The sequence below is a fragment of the Barbus barbus genome (genome assembly GCF_936440315.1).
Source record: "Barbus barbus genome assembly, chromosome: 21".
Taxonomy (NCBI): Eukaryota; Metazoa; Chordata; class Actinopteri; order Cypriniformes; family Cyprinidae; genus Barbus; species Barbus barbus.
The window spans coordinates 14,257,093-14,278,694 of record NC_136749.1 but is presented as its reverse complement, the minus strand read 5'-3'; the positions used below and the strand labels follow the sequence as shown (position 1 = coordinate 14,278,694).

The window sequence follows — 21,602 nt, the reverse complement described above, 5'->3', positions numbered from 1 at the left end:
GTAGATGATGCCAAAATGTTCTTTTGGCCATAAAAATGACTTTAGCTGCAAAAATGGCATTCTGTAGTGTTGATGCTGGGGAATGCAGACACACAGGTAGGCATTAAGGCGTGTGAGAGGTGTGGGTACTGGTTTGTGTGCATTATAGCAATACTAAGACGAGGTGTAGACAGAAAGTGTGATTTAGAAAGGGAGGGATGGATGAAAGAGTGAGAGAGTGAAAGGGGGAGGGATGAAGAAGGTGAGATTGTGCTCAGGCTCATTCTGCATAGCCGAAGAGAGAGAGAGAGTAGCAGGAGCTTGTTTTGTGTAGCACTGTTAGCTGCAGTCTCTGCTTCGTTGTACTGAGGAGTTCGGCCATGCTGTTTGCTCTGCCCAGACTCGCTGTGTTCATCTATGCAGTGCTGTTTAATGGTGGTGTAGTCCGGGCAAGTACACACACAGATCTTGATCCAGGGTTCCTCCAGTGTCAAGAGTGTTTTTTCAGAGGCACACCTCCACACTCACTGTCTGAGCTGGGTTTGGAGCAGAGGTGTCACAGACATCTGACTGGACGGCCTTTTGCATCGCTCTATAATGCCAACTGCCAAACCATCATCTATACAGCCCTTCACCTCGACTTGAATAATGGATGGGGCAGAGGAGAGCAGAGCACGGTGAGACACTGTTTTTCTCTCCCTTAGTCACTGTCTTGGAGCTTGTATAGACTTCAGAGGAAGATTTGAGCATATATAGATTTGCTAAAAATGCATTGTTGTAATGAAGAGTTGGCTGTTATTATCTTGCGGGTAGAGCTATAGTACTAAATGAGTTTAAGTACAGGTTATAGATGTCTGAAATTTTGACCACAGAGGTGGTCTTGCTAAACAACATTCATTACAGTTTCTGCTGACATGCAAATGTGCAAGGCTGTCAAGTCAAGCGGAAGAGAAAAATCGTACCATTTCATGAATCATTTTTAGCAGGATAAACAACATGATTCTTATTTTTGTAATTTCTATTAATTTATTAAAAAAAATAATAATAATGCAGTTCGCACACTGGCACTGATTCAGATACACCTATGATAGGCATGTTTTTAATTTAAAAGTTATTGTATTTTATGAACATAATTATTATTATTAATCTGTTTGGTTTACTTTTTTTATATACAGATTTAAAACATGCTACTCATGCAAGTGTTGTTTTCCACTCAAATGATTTGCATTTTTAATGTATTTTTTTATACCTAAATATATATATATATATATATATATATATATATATATATATTTACATAGAATTTTTTTTTTTTTTTTTAAAGATTTTAACAAAATTGCTTCATTTCTTATTACAAATTGGAAAACATGTCTGCAAAATCAGTCATGTGCAACCAGCCAGCAGAAAACAAACAGGAAATAACATCATAGAGAGTATCCCTGGAGACCCTGGGTGTCAAACATCTCCTAAAATATCAAATAATTGGACCTTTTTATGACAAGACAAGGTTAATTGTAAAATGTCATGTGGTGCAACTTCCCAGAATCTATTTTTAAGAACCTTTTTAGGATTTTTAATTTCTTTATTATGCTCAGTCTTACAGACAAGTGCAATTGACTGATAGATTGTTGTTATCCAGAATGCAGACTAACCCATTAAGACTATCTGACTACATTTAATTAGCAAGGCTGTTCATGAAACTGACTCAGAACATGTTATTTCATTCAGTCACACCTCAAAGCAAACATCTCATTCTTCTCTATCAGCCACAAAACGCGCAATTTCAAATTCGTTGTGTAAAGGGTCATTATTTACACACCCTCATGTTATTCCAAAATGGTACATCTTTTTCAAAAATGAAGATATGTTTTTGTTTTTTTGTTTTCCATATAGTGAAGATCAGTGGGGTCCAATGTTGTTTGGACCTCAACATTCTTTAAAATATATTATTTTACATTCTGCAGAAAAAGTCATGTAGGTTTGGAATGACATTAAGGTGGGTGCTATGAGTAATGTCAGAATTTTCATTTTTGGGTGAACAATTCTTAAACAATATGTATACATTTGCAATTAAACAAGTAATTAAGTGTACCTGTCTTTTTTAACCCATCAGCAGGATGCCAAAGAAGAGATCAATGATGATTCCCTTGTGGGTATCCCAGCTCTTTACAGAGGAACCACCAATGAGACCCCATCACCTCATCACAACTACCCTCTCTTTAAATGGGATGCTTTGACAGCAGAGTTTGTACGAAGCTCCATCATACCAAGGTGTTCAAAGACAAGTGGAGAAATATACGTGCAGATTGGTTTAGGTGGTTTAAATGAGTGCAGGGGGAAACTGTTGTGGTCAGCAGTGTGTTGTGCTGCATCAGATGGAGATAGTAGTTTCAGTGTTGGGCTAGTGAAGGAGGGGGACGTGAAGGTGCTCAGCATTAAGGCTTTGGAGGAGCTAATAGGAGTTACAGGCCTGTTTTCAGAAGGTTGTGGTGAAGTAGGACATCAAAACGAAGAGGAACTTGCATCTCTCTTGAAAAAGCAACTGAATGGCATCAAAACACCCAACTCTGATGTGCAAATCGAAGAGCACATTGACAAACACAACTCTCAGGAAGCAGAAACATCAGAATCAGTGACTTCGGAGCATGTTAATGGTGAAGCCAGAAGCTATACATCTTTGAGCTCAGACATGGAGATTCAAGACAGCACCAATGAGACAGAGAGCTCAGAGTCTGTCCTCCTCAAAGTTTTGTCTTCCACCATCTATCTCCTTTATGCCCCTTTCTCTCCGATCATAAACAGAGTCACTAACTTTCCCTTCCAGCTAACCTACATTCTTCAGGAAGATCTGGCTGTTCTAGCCTCGGTGCCTGGTGACAGCTGCACTTTGGTCAACAACTTGGTCTCAGGAGTGTATTCTGGCATTTCATGCATCTTGAACACCTTGTACCAGACAGGAGAAACAAGCGTGTGCACGACTTATGCCTGCCTCAGTCCGTTAGCTGAAAACCTGTTTGTGGCTTTCCAGGATGGATTCATAGGGACAGGCACTCTGGCGTCGGATGCCTTGGGAATCATGACGGGAACCGTGGGGAATGGTTTTAGGATCGTCAGGATGATTCTCGGGTCAGTCTTGGACCAGATGGTAGATTACCTATGTGTCGTATCCTCAGAGATGGGCCACCAGGTGTCAACAGTGGGAAGTGGGGTTGGCAAACTTACCTGGAGAAGTGGAAAGGGGGTGGGCCACATGCTTAACATTGTAGCGTCCATCATATGTGGAGCAGTGGACACTACACTAACAAATGTCCAGGAAGCTTTTGGAGGGAGCTCAGGGGAATCATCTGAATTGCAAACACCTGACTTGCTGAAATCTGAAGTGGTCGGTGAATAGGCTTAAATGTGTATATGCCTGTTAGATACCTTATTTGCATATTACACCACAAATAGTGCATTAGTGCCTGTCCACTTTTTTGTTCCGGAAGTATTTTTCCTATTCATTTTTCCCATAGAGAAGGCTTTGTTAAGGAGTTATAAGTCATGAATCAAGCCAACTATCTACTACTGTAGGTGAACATTACAAACTTTGACTTAAAGAAACCCAGTATTTGAAAAGGTGCAGAACTGTGCACTTAACATATTTTATGTGATATATTTCCAAATTATGTAATTCGCAGTGTTTCATGGAGGTGGACAGCTGCTGAAGATTTGGTGCAATTTGTTGTTTCAATTCTCCATATGATGAAGATTTTTCTGCAGGATCATAATGTAGTTTGGAATTGAGCATTTCAAACTTAAGTAGAAATAATTCGGACTGATAGCTTCAGCAAAATCATATACCATTGATTACCAATCTTGTAGTTCACAGTAGGTCTGCCTTTAATGATTTATAAGTTGCTGTTAAAAATCAGTTCCCCTATGGAGAAACTGAATGGGATTTTACTTCCGGATCCTGACAGTTGCGCTCTATAAGTGTCAGGCTGTACACTGAATATTAACCATATGGCATGTGGTTATGAATCATAAAACCTCTGTTTTACGTTCTGCCTTAAAATACCTACATAAACCTCCTAATGTTTTGAAAAAAGGAAGGTGCAGGGTGATTTGTAACTCTTTCAAGGTGCTGAGAAATGTTTGTTAAGTGTCAGAAAGATTAAGTGTCAGAAAGATTATGTAATTGTTGTTAACTGTTGTTCATTTCATCTGACATATAAAGACATTGCTGTGTCATGGTTTATATGCTGCAATAAAACCTCTTCTCTGTGAGTCATGCTCTGTGTCATTTATAGTCTAATCTAGGACTGTCGCGATTCGTCGATTTTAGTTGATTTTTAAAATCGTCGACTAACCGACAAAATACCGGAAGTGGCGCATTTCACGGACGAGAATCCATAAACCACATTATTAGATTATTTTCCAAGGCTGCATGATACATTAAACCCATTTAAAAATCATAATTAAGCATAATTGTGAATTCACAAAAGCTATGATTTAATTAAATAATTAAATGCGATGCAGTTCACACAGTATATGCTGTTTAATTATTTACATGCGTGTAGGTTAAGTTCGTGCGTCTCACAGCAGCTCCACAGAAACTGTTAACATTTATATGTGGAGCGTCTCAAACTCATCTCTGCATGTTGTTGTGAGTTTGTGTTTATTATAACGTTCATCTGGGAACGCAACGCGCGCCATTTCATCAGGTTTGTAATGTAAATCATTTATAAATCTACACAAACTCAGGAGAATACATCGCGATTTCAAAATAAAAGCTCAAACCCTCACTCGGTGTTTACACGGTTTGATGTCCACATATTCATGTAATTACAGCGGCTATAGCATTTCTGCCCTTAAAGAAATGACCAAATATTAAAGATTAAGTGTACGTTTGAATTAAATGGTGCTTGGTCAATATTAAACAGTAATGTGGCCGTCGGCGCCCCCTGCAGGGCTTTGTTGTAATGCGTTATCTACATTAGCTCTGTTGTTTATAATACATGATATCATGTATTTTAACAGTTTTGTTCAATAAAACCATATGATTTCTTGCTTTTGATACTTTATTTGAACTAATTATTATTGCATAATTGCTATTATATATGTACTTTAAGTCATTTTAAAAGCTATTGTTCACTTAAATCCATTTTTATTACCACACACACACACAAAAAAATATTATAATTATAGGGCCCTATGAAATCCGTTTTATTTCCAAATTCATTTTTTTTAATTATTATTATTAATCAAAAAACCTGTCTAATTAATTAAGTTTTACAGTTTTATCTGTACCAAATTCTGTTTTCCAATTATTTTCTGGATTGACTACTAAGCAAACTTTCCATTGTTTAATTTGTACATTGCCCATCAGTTCTCATTTCCAGTGGCTTACATCATAACGTTGAGTGTGTAGCTCATAGCGCCTCTATTGGACACTGTAGCCTATTACATATTTATTGCGTCAGACGGATGCGCTTTACGACCGGTTTCATCACTTTACGGCAGCGCTTATACAGCATTGGGTGCTCTGCATGCTGGATTTAGGCTGACGTTTCCCCACTGCTGCCTACAGGTGAGTTACTTATGACATTCAACAAGGTTTTAACATATACAGATACTGCCGAATTATGCTGATCGATACAATCAAAAGTGTGTCTCATTTGTAATTTCTTGACTTTTGCAGTCATAGCTCTGCTGAAAGAAACAGATCATGCGTTTAGCCAATTAGCCGGTCTATATTTACGTCAAAATACCCATGTTATTATGGCAGCATTACATTATAATATAAACATGAAAAGATTACTGAGTAAAAGGGTTTATTGCGATCTTAAAATGAATGCAATTAAGGGAATCTTAATGATCTGACAAAGTATGAAGTATAGTTGCACAGTTAAAACAAAAGTGATGAGGCTTAGATCACAAAATTAAATATATATAAAAGTAAAAATTGTGATATGTAATAGTTGTAAATAGTAATATCCTAAGGGTTTTATTAATTGACAAAGAATATTGACATTGTAATACTTTTGCTTTCATTTCCGTATTAAAGCTTTGTGTTGGAACATTAGCAGTCTTTGAGACATACGCCAAACTAGAAATTAAATACAATTTTAAATTTAATTTAAGCGAGTTTAAAAAAAGGAATTATTAATTGACATGGCTCTCATATATCTCTCTGTCAGATGGACACTCTATACATCTCTTCCCACCCTGATGACTTCAGGAGTTTGTTGCCCTTGATTGCTGCTGAATTCTGTCCATCTCCTCCACGAATCGTCCATGAGGACCCTCCGGCTGAGGTGGCCAGATCTCGTCCTGCACTGGTCTTAGCAGGTTCGGGGGGCACCGTGGTCACCGGTGCTAATGCTGTGAGCTGGTACCTGTCAGCAGCGGGCAAGCGGGCAGGCAGCGATAAGAAGCAGGAGAGTCAGGTTTGGCAATGGCTGAGCTATGCTGAGAACGAGCTGATACCGGTGGCCTGTGCTGTGACATTCCCTCTGCTGGGGATCATGGGGGTTGATAAGAAGGTATGTATTTGTCTGTATAGGCCCATATTTGATCAGAATACGTTATCTCCTGATGCTCTGATTGTCAGTGTGTCATGTGTTTATTGATAGTCAGCAACAAACACATTCCAAGTACACAGCACCTTGTTTTTAGACCTATTTATTTCGTTAAATAAAAAGAAATTCTGCACAACTTTTATCGTTAGTTTCGATATAATATCAGTTGATCTTTTATTTTAGCTCCAGCAGAGTTCCAAAGCAGAGCTGCTGCGTGTTCTCAAAGCTCTAGATGAGACTCTAGTGCCGCAGACGTTCCTCGTAGGAGAGGGTGTGACTTTGGCGGATATAGCTGTTGCTGTGGCAGCGCTCCTGCCATTTAAATACGTGAGTACACATCTGTATGCTTGACCACTAACTCTTTTATTATAACAGGTTGTATTTTAATTTTTTTTTTTAGATCTGTCGTCATTTACTCACCATCATATTTCATGTCATTCCAAACCTGTATGTATTTCTTTTTTCTGTGGAACAAAGAAGACATTTTGAAGAATGTTTAAACTGTTTTTGTCATACAAAGAAAGGCATTAGAATCCGGAAACAATGTTGCATGCCATTGACTTTCATTGTATGGGCAAAAAGACATTTTTCATTTTTTTGCTTAATAGAAAGAAGTCAGGAAACGCACCCCTGATTAGTGTTATTTTAGTAGTATTAGGTATTTATTTTAAATACCTTCATAGTTTCTTAATATTTTGAAAAAGGTTTTTAAAAATCTGTTTTAGTTCATTTGTTATGTAGGTATATTTCTTTATGGCTTTATTTTATGTTTTTAAATTTTTGCAATTTTGCTACTTCAATTTAAACTTATTTCAGTAAGATGCCAAGGCCAACATTTCTAATGTTCTAAAGCTTTTAAATGTATGTTTATTTTGTTTTGTTTTTGGTGTAATATTTAGTGTATTTTATCTTTATTTCAATTCATGAAAATGATTTTTAGTAGTTTTAGTTCTATAATTATACTGGTATTACATTTATATTTAATTTGTTGTAATTGTTGTCAAAAATGATTGATTCCTGATTATTAGTTTGTTTGTTTCCTTTGAAGGCATTGGAGCCTGCAGACAGGAAGTCATTGGTGAATGTGACAAGATGGTATAATACCTGTGTGAACCAGCCACAGTTCTTGAAAGTGCTGGGGAAAATCTCACTGTGTGAGAAAATGGTGCCTGTGACAGCCAAACCTAGCGCTGCTGTCAATGCCACAGTAACTGCTGCTTCTGAAGCGGCTACACCAGACGGCACACCTGCTAACGGTAAGGATGTGTGTGATTTGAAGAATGGTATTTAGGAATAGTGTTTTGTGTGTATTTTAAGATCATTATACATTATACTAAACTAGTAGATTAAAACATCAGTTGATATGTTCTTGTAACTTTAGATAGATTTTAAACTTATCACAGTCTGAATGACTTTTAGGAGTTGTCTGAATGATTTGTTTGTATCGTTTTTCTTGTTATTCTCAGGTCCTCCTAAAACAGAGGCTCAGCTGAAGAAAGAGGCCAAGAAGCGAGAAAAGATGGAAAAGTTTCAGCAGAAGAAAGAGATGGAAGAGAAGAAGAAGATGCAACCTCAGACTGAGGTAGAGTGATGATCTCAGTGTCTTATTCTCTTAATAACACTGACACAAACAGAGATAGACAGACAGACAGCTGAACTTTGCTATTTTCTGTTTCTTCCAACAGAAAAAGGCTAAACCTGAGAAGAAGGAACTGGGTGTGATCAGCTACAACATCCCCACACCACCTGGAGAGAAAAAAGGTGAGTTTTTGCTTCCATTAGAAGTAATGTATTTTTCAAATATGTCATGTGATGTCTTATGTGTCTCACTTCATGTGTTTCAGATGTCTTGAGTCTTCTGCCTGATTCTTACAGTCCTCAGTATGTGGAAGCGGCCTGGTACTCCTGGTGGGAGAAACAGGGTTTCTTCAAGCCTGAATATGGGGTATGACATAGAAATAATCAAAAGTATTTTGGTTCATCCTGAGACACTGTAGGTACACCATCATTCAAAAGTTTGGGGTCAGTAAGAGTGATAAAAGAAATTAGTATTTTTATTCAGCAAGGAAAGATTAAAAGTATAGTTCACCCAAAAATGAAAATTCTGTAATTAATTACTCACCCTCATGTTAGTTTCCACAAAAATATTAAGCAGCACCACTGTTTTTAACATTTAATAATAAGAAGAAAGGATCAGCATATCAGAATGATTTCTAAAGGGTCATGTGACACTGAAGACTGGAGAAATGTCTGCTGAAAATTCAGCTTTGCTATCACATGACTAAATTGCGTTTTAAAATATATTCGAATAGAAAACTGCTCTTTTAAATAATATTAATAAATATATTGCACAATATTACTGTATTAGAGAAAATAAACACAGCCTTTGGTGAGCATAAAAGACATATTGTACAAAAATATAAAAAATCCTACCGAACCCAAACTTTTGAATGGAACTTTTTTCAGTTTTTTTAATTATATTTCTGCTTCCAGAGAAAGAATGTAAGTGAGCCAAACCCACGTGGAGTGTTCATGATGTGTATTCCTCCACCTAATGTAACCGGATCCCTCCACCTTGGTCACGCCTTGACCAATGCTATTCAGGATTGCCTGACAAGATGGTAACCAGTCTTAATTGTTATAAATAATTAACGTAACTGTTATAAATATTAGTTATAAGCCGTAATATTAACTTTGCTATGTAGTAATTAAAAAATAGACCGGCATATTATTGTTAATAAAGCATAGGCCCAATATCATAAATTACAGTTGAGGAGTGAGCTATGACATCATGCGTCAAAAGTAATGATGCGTGGAATGGGATTGCTTTGGTCTGATGATGCAGGCACAGGATGAGAGGAGAGACCACACTGTGGAATCCCGGCTGTGATCACGCTGGTATCGCCACACAGGTGGTGGTGGAGAAGAAACTGATGAGAGAGCGAAAGATGACCAGACACGATCTCGGGAGAGAGAACTTCATCCGGGAGGTCTGGAAGTGGAAGAATGAGTGAGTGTGAGAGGTTGAGGAGATTTCTGGAATGGAGATGGATAATTCCATTAGATCTATAAATAATTAATTTAGCTCCAATTATATGAACAAATTTCTCTTACTTTCGGTGTCAAACAGAAAGGGTGATCGCATCTATCACCAGCTGAAGAAGCTGGGTTCTTCTCTGGACTGGGACAGAGCTTGTTTTACCATGGACGATGTGAGTATAATGCTCAAAACTCAGACATGCCTTGGTATACACTTTAATGAAACAATTCAATTGTTAAATGACATCTGGAAAGACTGGTTGTTGCTAACCAGCTTTGCACTACTTGGCATTAAAGTGTCATTAATTAATGATGACTAGTTTGTAATCATGTGTAAAACTGTCTGCTTGCAGAAACTGTCATTTGCGGTCCAGGAGGCTTTTATACGTATGCATGAGGAGGGTGTGATCTACAGGAGCAAGAGACTCGTCAACTGGTCCTGCACCCTCAACTCTGCCATCTCTGACATAGAAGTATGTTCATATCTGCATGCAAACTTTGATGTCTCAATGTTAGTCACTCCCATCTGTGATTAAATGAGTGGGAAAATTCGTCCACTGCCACTAACGTTTAGAAAGTTTGTGGTTTGTAAGATTTCTTTATATATATATATATATATATATATATATACATATATACAGGTGCTGGTCATAAAATTAGAATATCATGAAAAAGTTGATTTATTTCAGTAATACCATTCAAAAAGTGAAACTTGTATATTAGATTCATTCATTACACACAGACTGATATATTTCAAATGTTTATTTCCTTTAATTTTGATGATTATAACTGACAACTAATGAAAGTCCCAAATTCAGTATCTCAGAAAATTAGAATATCAATTAAGACCAATGCAAAAAAAATGATTTTTAGAAATGTTGGCCAACTGAAAAGTATGAACATGAAAAGTATGAGCATGTACAGCACTCAATATTTAGTTGGGGCTCCTTTGGCCTGGATTACTGCAGCAATGCGGCGTGGCATGGAGTCGATCAGTCTGTGGCACTGCTCAGGTGTTATGAGAGCCCATGTTGCTCTTATAGTGGCCTTCAGCTCTTCTGAATTGTTGGGTCTGGCGTATTGCATCTTCCTCTTCACAATACCCCATAGGTTTTCTATGGGGTTAAGGTCAGGCGAGTTTGCTGGCCAATCAAGAACAGGGATACCATGGTCCTTAAACCAGGTACTGGTAGTTTTGGCAGTGTGTGCAGGTGCCAAGTCCTGTTGGAAAATGAAATCTGCATCTCCATAAAGTTGGTCAGCAGCAGGAAGCATGAAGTGCTCTAAAACTTCCTGGTAGATGGCTGTGTTGACCTTGGACCTCAGAAAACACAATGGACCAACACCAGCAGATGACATGGCACCCCAAACCATCAATGACTGTGGAAACTTTACACTGGACCTCAAGCAACGTGGATTATGTGCCTCTCCTCTCTTCCTCCAGACTCTGGGACTTTGATTTCCAAAGGAAATGCAAAATTTACTTTCATCAAAGAACATAACTTACTTTGGACCACTCAGCAGCAGTCCAGTCAAGACGCTTCTGACGCGGTCTCTTGTTCAAGAGTGGCTTGACACAAGGAATGCGACAGCTGAAACCCATGTCTTGCATACGTCTGTGCGTGGTGGTTCTTGAAGCACTGACTCCAGCTGCAGTCCACTCTTTGTGAATCTCCCTCACATTTTTGAATGGGTTTTGTTTCACAATCCTCTCCAGGGTGCGGTTATCCCTATTGCTTGTACACTTTTTTTAACCACATCTTGTCCTTCCCTTCGCCTCTCTATTAATGTGCTTGGACACAGAGCTCTGTGAACAGCCAGCCTCTTTAGCAATGACCTTTTGTGTCTTGCCCTCCTTGTGCAAGGTGTCAGTGGTCGTCTTTTGGACAACTGTCAAGTCAGCAGTCTTCCCCATGATTGTGTAGCCTACAGAACTAGACTGAGAGACCATTTAAAGGCTTTTGCAGGTGTTTTGAGTTAATTAGCTGATTAGAGTGTGGCACCAGGTGTCTTCAATATTGAATATTTTCACAATATTCTAATTTTCTGAGATACTGAATTTGGGACTTTCATTAGTTGTTAGTTATAATCATCAAAATTAAAGGAAATAAACATTTGAAATATATCAGTCTGTGTGTAATGAATGAATCTAATATACAAGTTTCACTTTTTGAATGGTATTACTGAAATAAATAAACTTTTTCATGATATTCTAATTTTATGACCAGCACCTGTGTATATATATATATATATATATATATATATATATATATAGTCTTTTATGCTCCCCAGAACTGCATTTATGTGGTAAACTACAGTAAAGCATTCTTTCTGTTTAAAAATAGAATTGTGAAATATTATTACAACTGAATATTATTACTGTTTTAATATATATTAAAATGTAATGCATTTGTGTGATGGCAAAAACCTTTAATGAGTTGTGTTACTGTATTTTTGTGAAAACAGTGATTTCCAAAAAAAATTATTATGGATTTTTCTGGATATTCTTTGATGAATATAAAGTTAAAAACAGCATTTATTTGAAATAGAAATCTTTTGTAGCATTATAAATTCCTTTACTGTCGCTTGTGATCCATTTAATGGGATTGTTCACCCAAAAATGACAATTCTGGCATTAATAACTCACCCTCATGTCGTTCCAAACTTGTAAGACCTTCGTTCATCTTCGGAACACAAATTAAGATATTTTTGATGAAATCTGAGAGCTTTCTGACCCTCCATAGACAGCAACACAACTGAAATGTTCAAGGCCCAGAAAGGTGGTAAAGACATTGTTAAAATAGGCCATGTGACATCAGTGGTTCAACCGTAATTTTATGAAGCTATGAGAATACTTTTTGTGCGCCAAGAAAACAAAAATACGCAAAAAGAACGCTGGCTCCTGCATCAGCAACATCACTCGCATGAGTCCTGGTGCTCTCGTGAACATGCATCAAAGACTGACACCGATAAGAAGAAATTGTTGAATAAAGTAATTATTTTTGTTTAGTTTGCAAACTAAATGTATTCTCATAGCTTCATAACATTACGGTTGAACCACTGATGTCACATGGACTATTTTAACAATGTCCTTACCAGCTTTCTGGGCCTTGCATTGCTGTCCATGCAGGGTCAGAAAGCTCTCAGATTTCATCAGAAATATCTTAATTTGTGTTTTGAATATAAACAAAGGTCTTACGGATTTGGAATGACATGAGGGTGAGCTATTAATTAAAGAATTTTCATTTTGGGGTGAATTATCCCTTTAAAGCATCCATGTTAAATAAAATATTAATTTTAATCAGACCCCAAAATTGTTGAACGGCAGTGTAAGTGACACAGCAACCATGTTTTGTGTTGTATTGTATGTTTTGTTTTAAACCATCCCAACACACAAGTAAAAGCTTGTTTGAAAAGATGCCAGTGTAGCTTTTAGATGTAGCTTTAGTTGAAAACGATAGCCATCAGTTTTTATAACAGCTTACATTTATGTAGCAAAGTGGCTGATGACTGAAAAGACATCTTCACTAACAGTCTCCTAGTCTCTTTTTACTGAGGTCACATGAGTTTTGTGTTCCAGGTCGATAAAAAGGAGCTGACAGGGAGAACTCTTCTTCCTGTCCCAGGTTATAAAGAGAAGGTTGAGTTTGGTGTGCTGGTGTCCTTCTCTTACAAGGTCGAAGGATCAGGTGAGAGTTGAGTCTGGAGAAATGAGGTTAGATGCGCTGAGGAGATATACAGATGTGTTTGTAATGAAATAATCTCCTGCAGATGAGGAGGTGGTAGTGGCCACCACCCGTATTGAGACTATGCTTGGAGACACAGCTGTTGCTGTCCACCCTAATGACTCCAGATATCAGGTGACACAAACGTTTTCTTCTCAAAACGCTGTGTTTGTCTGAAAATGTTTAAGTTAAGTTAACTGAAAGCAACTTTCCTGTCCAGCATCTCAAAGGAAAGATGGTTGTTCACCCATTCTGTGACAGAAAGATGCCCATTGTGTTTGATGACTTTGTGGATATGAACTTTGGAACAGGTAATAAATGTTTCAAGGACAGAAAGTTATTTTACATTTAATCATTTGGCAGACGCTTTTATCCAAAGCGACTTACAATTGGGGAATACAATTCCCCAATCTTTGTCTGATTGTCTGATTGGGGAATACAATTCCCCAATCAGACAATCTTACTATTGTAAGTAAGATTGTCTTTTTCTGGGCCGTCTTTAGTCTACAATATGGTGTCGTTGTTCAGGTGCTGTGAAGATCACTCCTGCTCATGATCAGAATGATTATGAGGTGGGAGAGAGACACAAACTGCCCTTCATCAACATCCTAGATGAAAACGGCGTCCTCATCAGTGTTCCTCCTCCATTCCTGGTAGGCACACACATACTGTGATATATTTCACCCTGTTCACACCAGGTATTTTAATCTTGCCACAAACATGACTGTAGACTAATTAATTGTTCTTTGAATAATCTGCTTTTCTCTGGTGTTTTAGGGAATGAAGCGCTTTGAGGCGAGGAAAGCTGTGCTCCAGGCTCTGAAAGACTTAGGCCAGTTTAAGGAGATCAAAGACAATCCCATGGTGGTGCCCGTCTGCAGGTTAGACACTAACTCCCACTCAACTCCTTAATGTTCCTAGCTGGTCATGGACAGGCATGTGGGGCACAGTACTGCCAATGGAAACATAATTGAACATGTTTACAAATGGTCATATAACTTGAAAATCTTTATGTATCTTTATAAACAACATTGTATTTAAAGCATAAACTAAAAATATAATAAAATGATACAATTGTGTTTTACAAGCAATAACTTAGAAAGTGACAACCTTGAAAGTGACAAACATGTATTTATCACTAGATGTGAACCACAGGTGTTATAACAAAGTGTTATAACAAGAATAACAAAGAAGTAAACAATGCAAGATCCCCAAAAATTCATACATGTTTAAAGAGGAAGACTTTATGCAATTTTTAAAAGTACATTGTTAAAGCTGCCAATAATACAATAACAAAGTACACTTCACCACAAAACAGTACTCTTGCTACTAGTACTGTTACTAGTTTATACTTTAAATATAATGTTTGATCAAAAAATACCTGAATACCTGACAAAGTTCTTTGAGCGATATGTTATACACTTTTCAAAATTCCCAATTTTTCAAAATTCAAAAGTTTGGGGTCAGTAAGAATAAAAACAGCAATATAGTGATATATATATGTTGGATATATGTATGTGTGTATGTATATGTGTATATATACATACATACATACACACAAACACACACACACACACACACACACATACATACATATATATATATATATATATATATATATATATATATATATATATATATATATATATATATACTGTATATACATACATACATGCATATATGTGTGTATATACTTGTAACCTTATAAATGTCTTTACTGTCTCTTTTGATCAATTTAATGCATCCATTTAGAATAAAAGTATTAATTTCTTTAAAACAATCTTGCTGACCCCAAAACGATTTTGTGTCATTTTTAATTATTTTAGCAAAATATGTAGACTTAGCTTTTGAATAAGAAGAAAAAAATAATTCCCTGCATATCCAAGACAAAATATGGTATTTTGGTGCTAATTCATCTGTCACTTGATAGAAGCTAGCCCAATTATGCAGAGGCAAACATGGACAGGTGGACAACATGGACAACAAAGCTACATAAAAATTCAACCCATTGTATTATAATTACAATTAAAAAGGTTGTAATTTATTTATGAAAAATTTATTCCAATTTATTCATAATTTATGTTGAAATGCCATCTAATCCTGGAATAGACATAACAGCTGTTATATTAACATGTATAAAGGTTTTGAGTGTGTTTCTCAGCCGTTCTAAGGACATAGTGGAGCCTCTTCTGAAGCCTCAGTGGTACGTGGACTGCAAAGAGATGGGAAAGCAGGCCGCAGATGTCGTCAGAAGTGGAGAGCTCAAGATCATCCCGGACAACCACCTCAAAACCTGGTTCAACTGGATGGACAACATAAGGTGACCTGTCTATCTCAGCTCAGCTGTTCTCTGCTGGAGTCTTTTCTGTGTGTGGTAATGCTTTTTGGGTTTCAGGGACTGGTGCATCTCACGGCAATTGTGGTGGGGCCACAGGATACCAGCGTATTTTGTGACTGTGAATGATCCATCAGTCAAACCAGGAGAGGTGAGTGGAGACAAATGCAGCATGCAGTATGTGCACTGGATACACACGGATGGTGGGAAGTAAGATGTTGTTGTCTGTGCTTAGGATGTGGACGGACATTATTGGGTCAGTGGGAGATCAGAGGAGGAAGCCAGAGAAAACGCTGCCAAACGCTTCAATGTCACTGCAGACAAAATCTCTCTGCGCCAGGGTACAAGCCTTTCATACACATCCTCTCATTACAACGGAATCGTTTTATCCTCCTGTTCTGTTTATGTCAGTATTTACCCCCTGGCGTCTTTGTCTGTGTTTCAGATGAGGATGTGTTGGACACTTGGTTCTCTTCAGGGATCTTCCCCTTCTCCATCTTTGGCTGGCCCACTGAGGTCAGATATTAATACAACACACACACACACACACACTAGGCTTGCTGCGATAGACGTGTTGGCGGTGATAACGGTGTTAAGCCACAACACCGGTTACGCCACTTGCCCACCGTGGCAAGTTATTTGTTATTTTATATTAGGTATATAGCATGGTGTATTTTTATTCGTTTTGTTAAGTTATACGTTGTAGCTATTTTGTTGTTATTGTTTGAATTGAATTCAAGCAATTGATGCCGAATTGGCGCTAATTTGAAAGTGAAAATAAAACGTGCACGGAGCTTTTACAAGCTATTTAAAATCGAAGGAAAGCGAGAAAAAGATGGAAAACTCAAACTTCCCCCCACCACGGTGATACCTGTTGTCACATGTCGATTAACCGGTGGGAAAATTTCCTTACCGTCACAACCCTAACACACACACACACACACATGTCGCTAAGCAGTATGTAAGACTTCAATGGTAGTATGTAGTTTAAATTCAGTCTAAATGTGCAGAACTAGGTCTAGAACTGATCATTGTAATTCTAGATTTATTTTATTGTTAATTTAATTTTAATTATTGTTGTTTTTATTTAAAATTTAACAAAAACATTTATTACTTTATAATACCAGATTTAAAAAAAAAACTTGCCTAAAACCAGATTTACTTAGTTTATTTTGTTTGTACTTTTTATTTAATTTTACATTTTTAAATATGAAATAAAATATGAGTTATTTAAAATGATATTATGAAATATTATATTTATGCACTGCACTGCAATGTGTATGTGTGTGTGTGTGTGTATATATATATATATATATATATATATATATATATATATATATATATATATATATATGTGTGTATATGTATGTATGTGTATATGTAATTTAATAGATAGATAGATAGATAGATATGATACACATAACATATCATAGTTTTATTTCTAATGATATAGTATGATTACATAAGGAATATATTACAAAGAGAAAAAGTCTAGTTTCTTTGTGTTGGGGGTCCCTAGGTGCTGTTATGTTATATTGTCAAAATCTTGAGAATATTTCCTATTATGTCATATTTTCAATACCTAGACTTACTGATTATGTAATTTTGCAATATATGTGTGTTAGTCAGAGGATCTGAGAGTCTTCTACCCAGGCACACTGTTAGAGACGGGCCATGATATCCTGTTCTTCTGGGTGGCTCGTATGGTCATGATGGGCCTCAAACTCACTGGAAAACTACCTTTCAAAGAGGTGGGTTTGTTGATGTGTGTGTTTTATATTAAATATCTTCTATATTTTATAGTTGGAGCTCCTGGAGCGCGTGAGTATCTGTTAAACAGCCGAACTTGCTCTCAGATGTATCGAGCGGTGCCATTGCAGTCAAAGCTAGACTAACTTGTGTTTTGTAACTTGTGGTATAAACCTGATCTATTTGTTCAGGTGTACCTGCATGCTGTGGTACGGGATGCCCATGGCAGGAAAATGAGCAAGTCACTCGGTAACGTCATCGACCCTCTGGACGTCATTACTGGCATTTCACTGGAGGTAACTAAACAACAGCTCTTCCAGCAGCAACACCACGTGGCTACATAAGGTGTTATTGCGCAAAATGAATTTGAGGTATGTGTGTGTGTATATGTGTAGGGTCTTCATGCTCAGCTAGCAGACAGCAATCTAGAACCTCTGGAGATTGAGAAGGCCAAACAGGGACAGGTATAACCTGGTTTCTTAAGATTTCTTAAAATCTCTTATTGTACCCTTGACTGCTGCAATGCTGTTCTATTCTATTCTGTTTGTGTCCGCTGTAGAAATCTGATTATCCCAATGGAATTCCAGAATGCGGGACAGATGCGCTCAGATTTGCTCTGTGTGCTTACACCAGTCAAGGTAAAAAATCTTACAGCATTAGACAATTAGCAATCGACACAATGTTATTGTAGTACACAGTGTGAATTTATTAGTGTGCTTAACAAATATAGCATTGAAGCACCTTTTAGATTAGTTTAAGATATAATGTACATGGTTACATAAAGTACTATGTGCGTGTTTGTTTATTTCTCCCAGGCCGAGACATTAATCTGGATGTGAACAGGATTCTGGGATACAGGCATTTCTGTAACAAGCTGTGGAATGCAGTGAAGTTTGCCATGAGGACTCTGGGAGAGGGATTTGTGCCCTGGGAGAAAGCTCAGGTGAGAGAGACGGACAGGAGGAAGTGATAGATGGATGGAGAATGTGTCAGGACATGCTAACTATGTTCAGTACTTGTGAACATTGTATTGTGGGTTGATTTCCCTCTCTGTTCATTTCTGAACATGTGATCCTGTGTCTCTCAGCTGAGTGGCAGTGAAAGTGTGTCTGACCGCTGGATTCTGTCCCGTCTGAGCGCAGCGGTAGCGCTGTGTGATAGTGGATTTCAGGCCTATGATTTTCCCACAATCACCACTGCCATCTACAATTTCTGGCTGTACGAGCTCTGCGATGTCTATCTGGTAATGACATTCACACATTTGCATTTGACCCCTTGATTTGTATGTTTAATTCACACACATTTCTAAAAAAGACATTATCTAATAAGATTTTTGGAGGGCAATTTGTTAAATTTGAGGGGTTTTTTCTGCTGTTGTAGGAGAGTGTGAAGCCGGTGTTGAGCAGGACAGACTCAGAGGGACAAAAGCAGGCGGACATCTGCAGACAGACTCTCTACACCTGTTTGGAGGTGGGACTCCGCCTCCTGTCTCCCCTCATGCCTTTTGTGACGGAAGAGCTCTTCCAGCGGTTGCCAAGAAGACATGCTCAGGACAGCCCTTCCAGCATCTGTGTCTCACCTTATCCAGAATCATCAGAGGTGAGCAGAGGTCAAGGGTCAAGGGTAATGGCAGTGTTTTCTAGTATCTAGGCTGGTAAAAATTTTATTCTATTCTAATAAGGAATGTCAGGACGCAGTCATCATGCTGTCCATGTGGTTTACCTCAGCCAATGATATGTCAGGTGGATTTGAGTGTATAGTCAGTAGATAGTCAAGGCAGTGATGCGTTCATGATGTCACCTACACATCTCAAGTACTACTTGCTGGTTACAGTAACATGAATTGTTTGGTCAGAGGGGAGCATAATCACACAGAGAACCAGCCTAATTGGGAAAAAAAAAGTTTATTAATCATGATATATTCTTTGATGTCCCACTATAATGGGCTCTTTTTAGAGTTTTATCCTGGATCATTTTTCATCATTCATTGGCAATTTAGTGGAATGCGAAGGTTAAAAAATAACCTTTGAAACTTTAAAGTTTTAATGAAAAGAAGAGCAGAGAGAGAGGACATTGTCTGAAAGAAATGCATTCTGTGGAGGTTTCTGGTGTAAATATTGTTTTGTTTGTTTGTAGTTCTGTTGGCACAGCGAGGACATCGACCGTCAGATGGAGTTTGTCATGTCTGTGGTCAGAACCATCCGATCACTCAGGGCCGATTATAACCTGACCAAGACCCGCGCTGACTGTGAGACATCACACAGTACACTACACACTCCTTTCAATCTGACTAGATTCAACTAGAGATGCACTGATACGAAGCGTGGGTCAATATTAGTATATGGACTATTTTAAACCGATTGGATATCGATCTGATGTGACTGATCCAAATCCAGTGCTGGATGGTCATAAAAAATGAGTGCAATATTTGTTGGTTGTCATCTGATATTCATTGTTGTTTTTTTATTAGCCAATAAGTATTTTATTGATTTTAAATTTTTTTTTAGTGTTGCATTTTTAGTTTATTAAGACAAAATAGTATAGAATTTTAATAATGGCCATGTTCAGATATTTGGGGTTGGTAGTTTTTATTTAAATGCAGCAGAATATTGTGAAATGTTATTCAAGTAAAAAAAAGTTTTCCATTTTAATGTATTTTAAAATATAATTTATTCCAATGACGGCAAAGCAGCCACTACTCCAGTCTTCAGTGTCATATGATCCTTCAGAAATCATTTTAATATGCTGATTTGCTGCTCAAAAACATTTCTTATTATTATCAGTGTTGAAAATGGTTGTCCTGCTTATCTTTTTGTTGAAAACGTGATACATTTTTGTAGGATTCTTTGATCAATAGAAAGTTTTTTTCAAAAAAAAATTTTTTAAATAATGATCATAGTAATATATAAGAAAATATAATGCATTATTTTGAAATATATTAAAAGGTATTTTAATATATTTTTATTTTAATGTAATATAAACACGTTGCACAACAGTTAATGTAGTTCATGAGTTTCGTTACAGAATCTCAAGAGGCAAAAGTTGGTGCATCCCTAGTCTCAATATTACCCGTATCGCACACACGTTGAGGTTTACACACAACTTACTGACCATATGGTATTAACATACAAGAACCTCACAGTCTTTGCATTATTTCATATTTTTATTAGCATGTGTGTTTTATCTCTCTTGTCAGGTTATCTGCAGTGCATAGACTCTGATACTGCTGCTCTGGTCCAGACATACAGTCTTCAGATCCAGACACTGTCTTACTCTCAGGCTATTTACCCAGTGGTGGGGGGCGACAGCACTATCCCACAAGGCTGTGCAGTGGCCATCGCCTCAGATAAATGCACTGTTCACCTCATGCTGAAGGTAAAAGTCTTCCAGAATGTTGTTTCATGAAAAAAGCATTTTGACTTGCATTAATACACCTGAAGGAGTTTTATTCTGGTTGTTATAATCCCAACACAGCTGCCAAATACATTCATTAATTGAATCAACCGGAAATGAGGAGATAAAGTGAATTTAAATGTGATTCTGTAAAAATAACATTAACACATTCTCAGCACCCAATCATCTGGTTTGGCATTGTGTCAAGAATTCATTTCCCCCTCCTACAGCATCACATTTTAATGTGTAACGAGCTTTCGGTGTCTGTAAACATGCCAGTTTCTAAATCCTTTTCTGCAAATCAGGGTTTGATTGATTTGGAAAAGGAGGTCACTAAACTGACAGCAAAGAAAGGGGAGCTGGAGAAACAGATGGAAAAGATGAAAGAAAAGATGGCCAAGAATGACTACAAGGAGAAAGTTCCTGTTAAAGTGCAGGAGGCAGATGCTGAGAAGGTAAGTGGGATCGAGGGGAAGCAATTTGTCGGAGAAAATGGTCTTAAATTACGGTTTTCTGCAGTTGATTGTCTTGAAGAAAAGTGCAACATTTTTATTTTCTTTCCAGCTGAGGCAGAATGAAACAGAACTGCAAAAAGTGAAGGAAGCCATCGAGAACTTCAGAAAGATGATGTAACAACTCATCTCCATGTTTTTTTTCTATCATTTATGAATTTTTCCATTCAGATTATTTAGTTCTCTCTGTCTAATGTATGTCAGTCCTGCTTACTGAACAATAATGTGGGGAAGCTTGAATAAACATCAACCTTAATTATGAATTTTCTCTGCCGTTTAATTGTATTATGAAGTCATCAAGCTCACTATAT

General features: G+C 37.4%; 2 protein-coding genes across 3 annotated transcripts; both read left to right on the top strand.

Annotated features, from left to right (window-relative positions):
* Positions 1-72: 72 nt before the first annotated feature.
* On the top strand, positions 73-4,244 carry LOC306886972 (uncharacterized protein). 2 transcript variants are annotated; one of them, XM_079444392.1, is made up of 2 exons: positions 73-656; positions 2,096-4,244. In XM_079444392.1, the coding sequence occupies exons 1-2, from the start codon at positions 360-362 to the stop codon at positions 3,371-3,373; spliced, it is 1,575 nt and encodes a 524-aa protein (XP_079300518.1). In that variant the 5' UTR covers positions 73-359; the 3' UTR covers positions 3,374-4,244. The 2 variants fall into 2 exon arrangements, with proteins under 2 accessions (XP_079300518.1, XP_079300517.1); XM_079444391.1 differs by having other exon boundaries at positions 140-656; positions 2,093-4,244.
* A 1,244-nt stretch (positions 4,245-5,488) lies between these two features.
* LOC306886930 (valine--tRNA ligase-like) lies at positions 5,489-21,552 on the top strand. Its single transcript, XM_079444310.1, has 31 exons — positions 5,489-5,548; positions 6,159-6,503; positions 6,723-6,866; positions 7,588-7,795; positions 8,006-8,121; positions 8,225-8,300; positions 8,384-8,484; positions 9,033-9,160; positions 9,385-9,549; positions 9,670-9,751; positions 9,932-10,051; positions 13,159-13,267; positions 13,350-13,438; positions 13,524-13,614; positions 13,832-13,956; positions 14,081-14,184; positions 15,465-15,623; positions 15,699-15,789; positions 15,874-15,979; positions 16,084-16,154; positions 17,264-17,389; positions 17,579-17,683; positions 17,783-17,851; positions 17,947-18,025; positions 18,203-18,330; positions 18,475-18,630; positions 18,768-18,986; positions 19,523-19,634; positions 20,583-20,761; positions 21,085-21,234; positions 21,344-21,552. The coding sequence occupies exons 2-31, from the start codon at positions 6,159-6,161 to the stop codon at positions 21,410-21,412; spliced, it is 3,822 nt and encodes a 1,273-aa protein (XP_079300436.1). The 5' UTR covers positions 5,489-5,548; the 3' UTR covers positions 21,413-21,552.
* Positions 21,553-21,602: the final 50 nt, after the last annotated feature.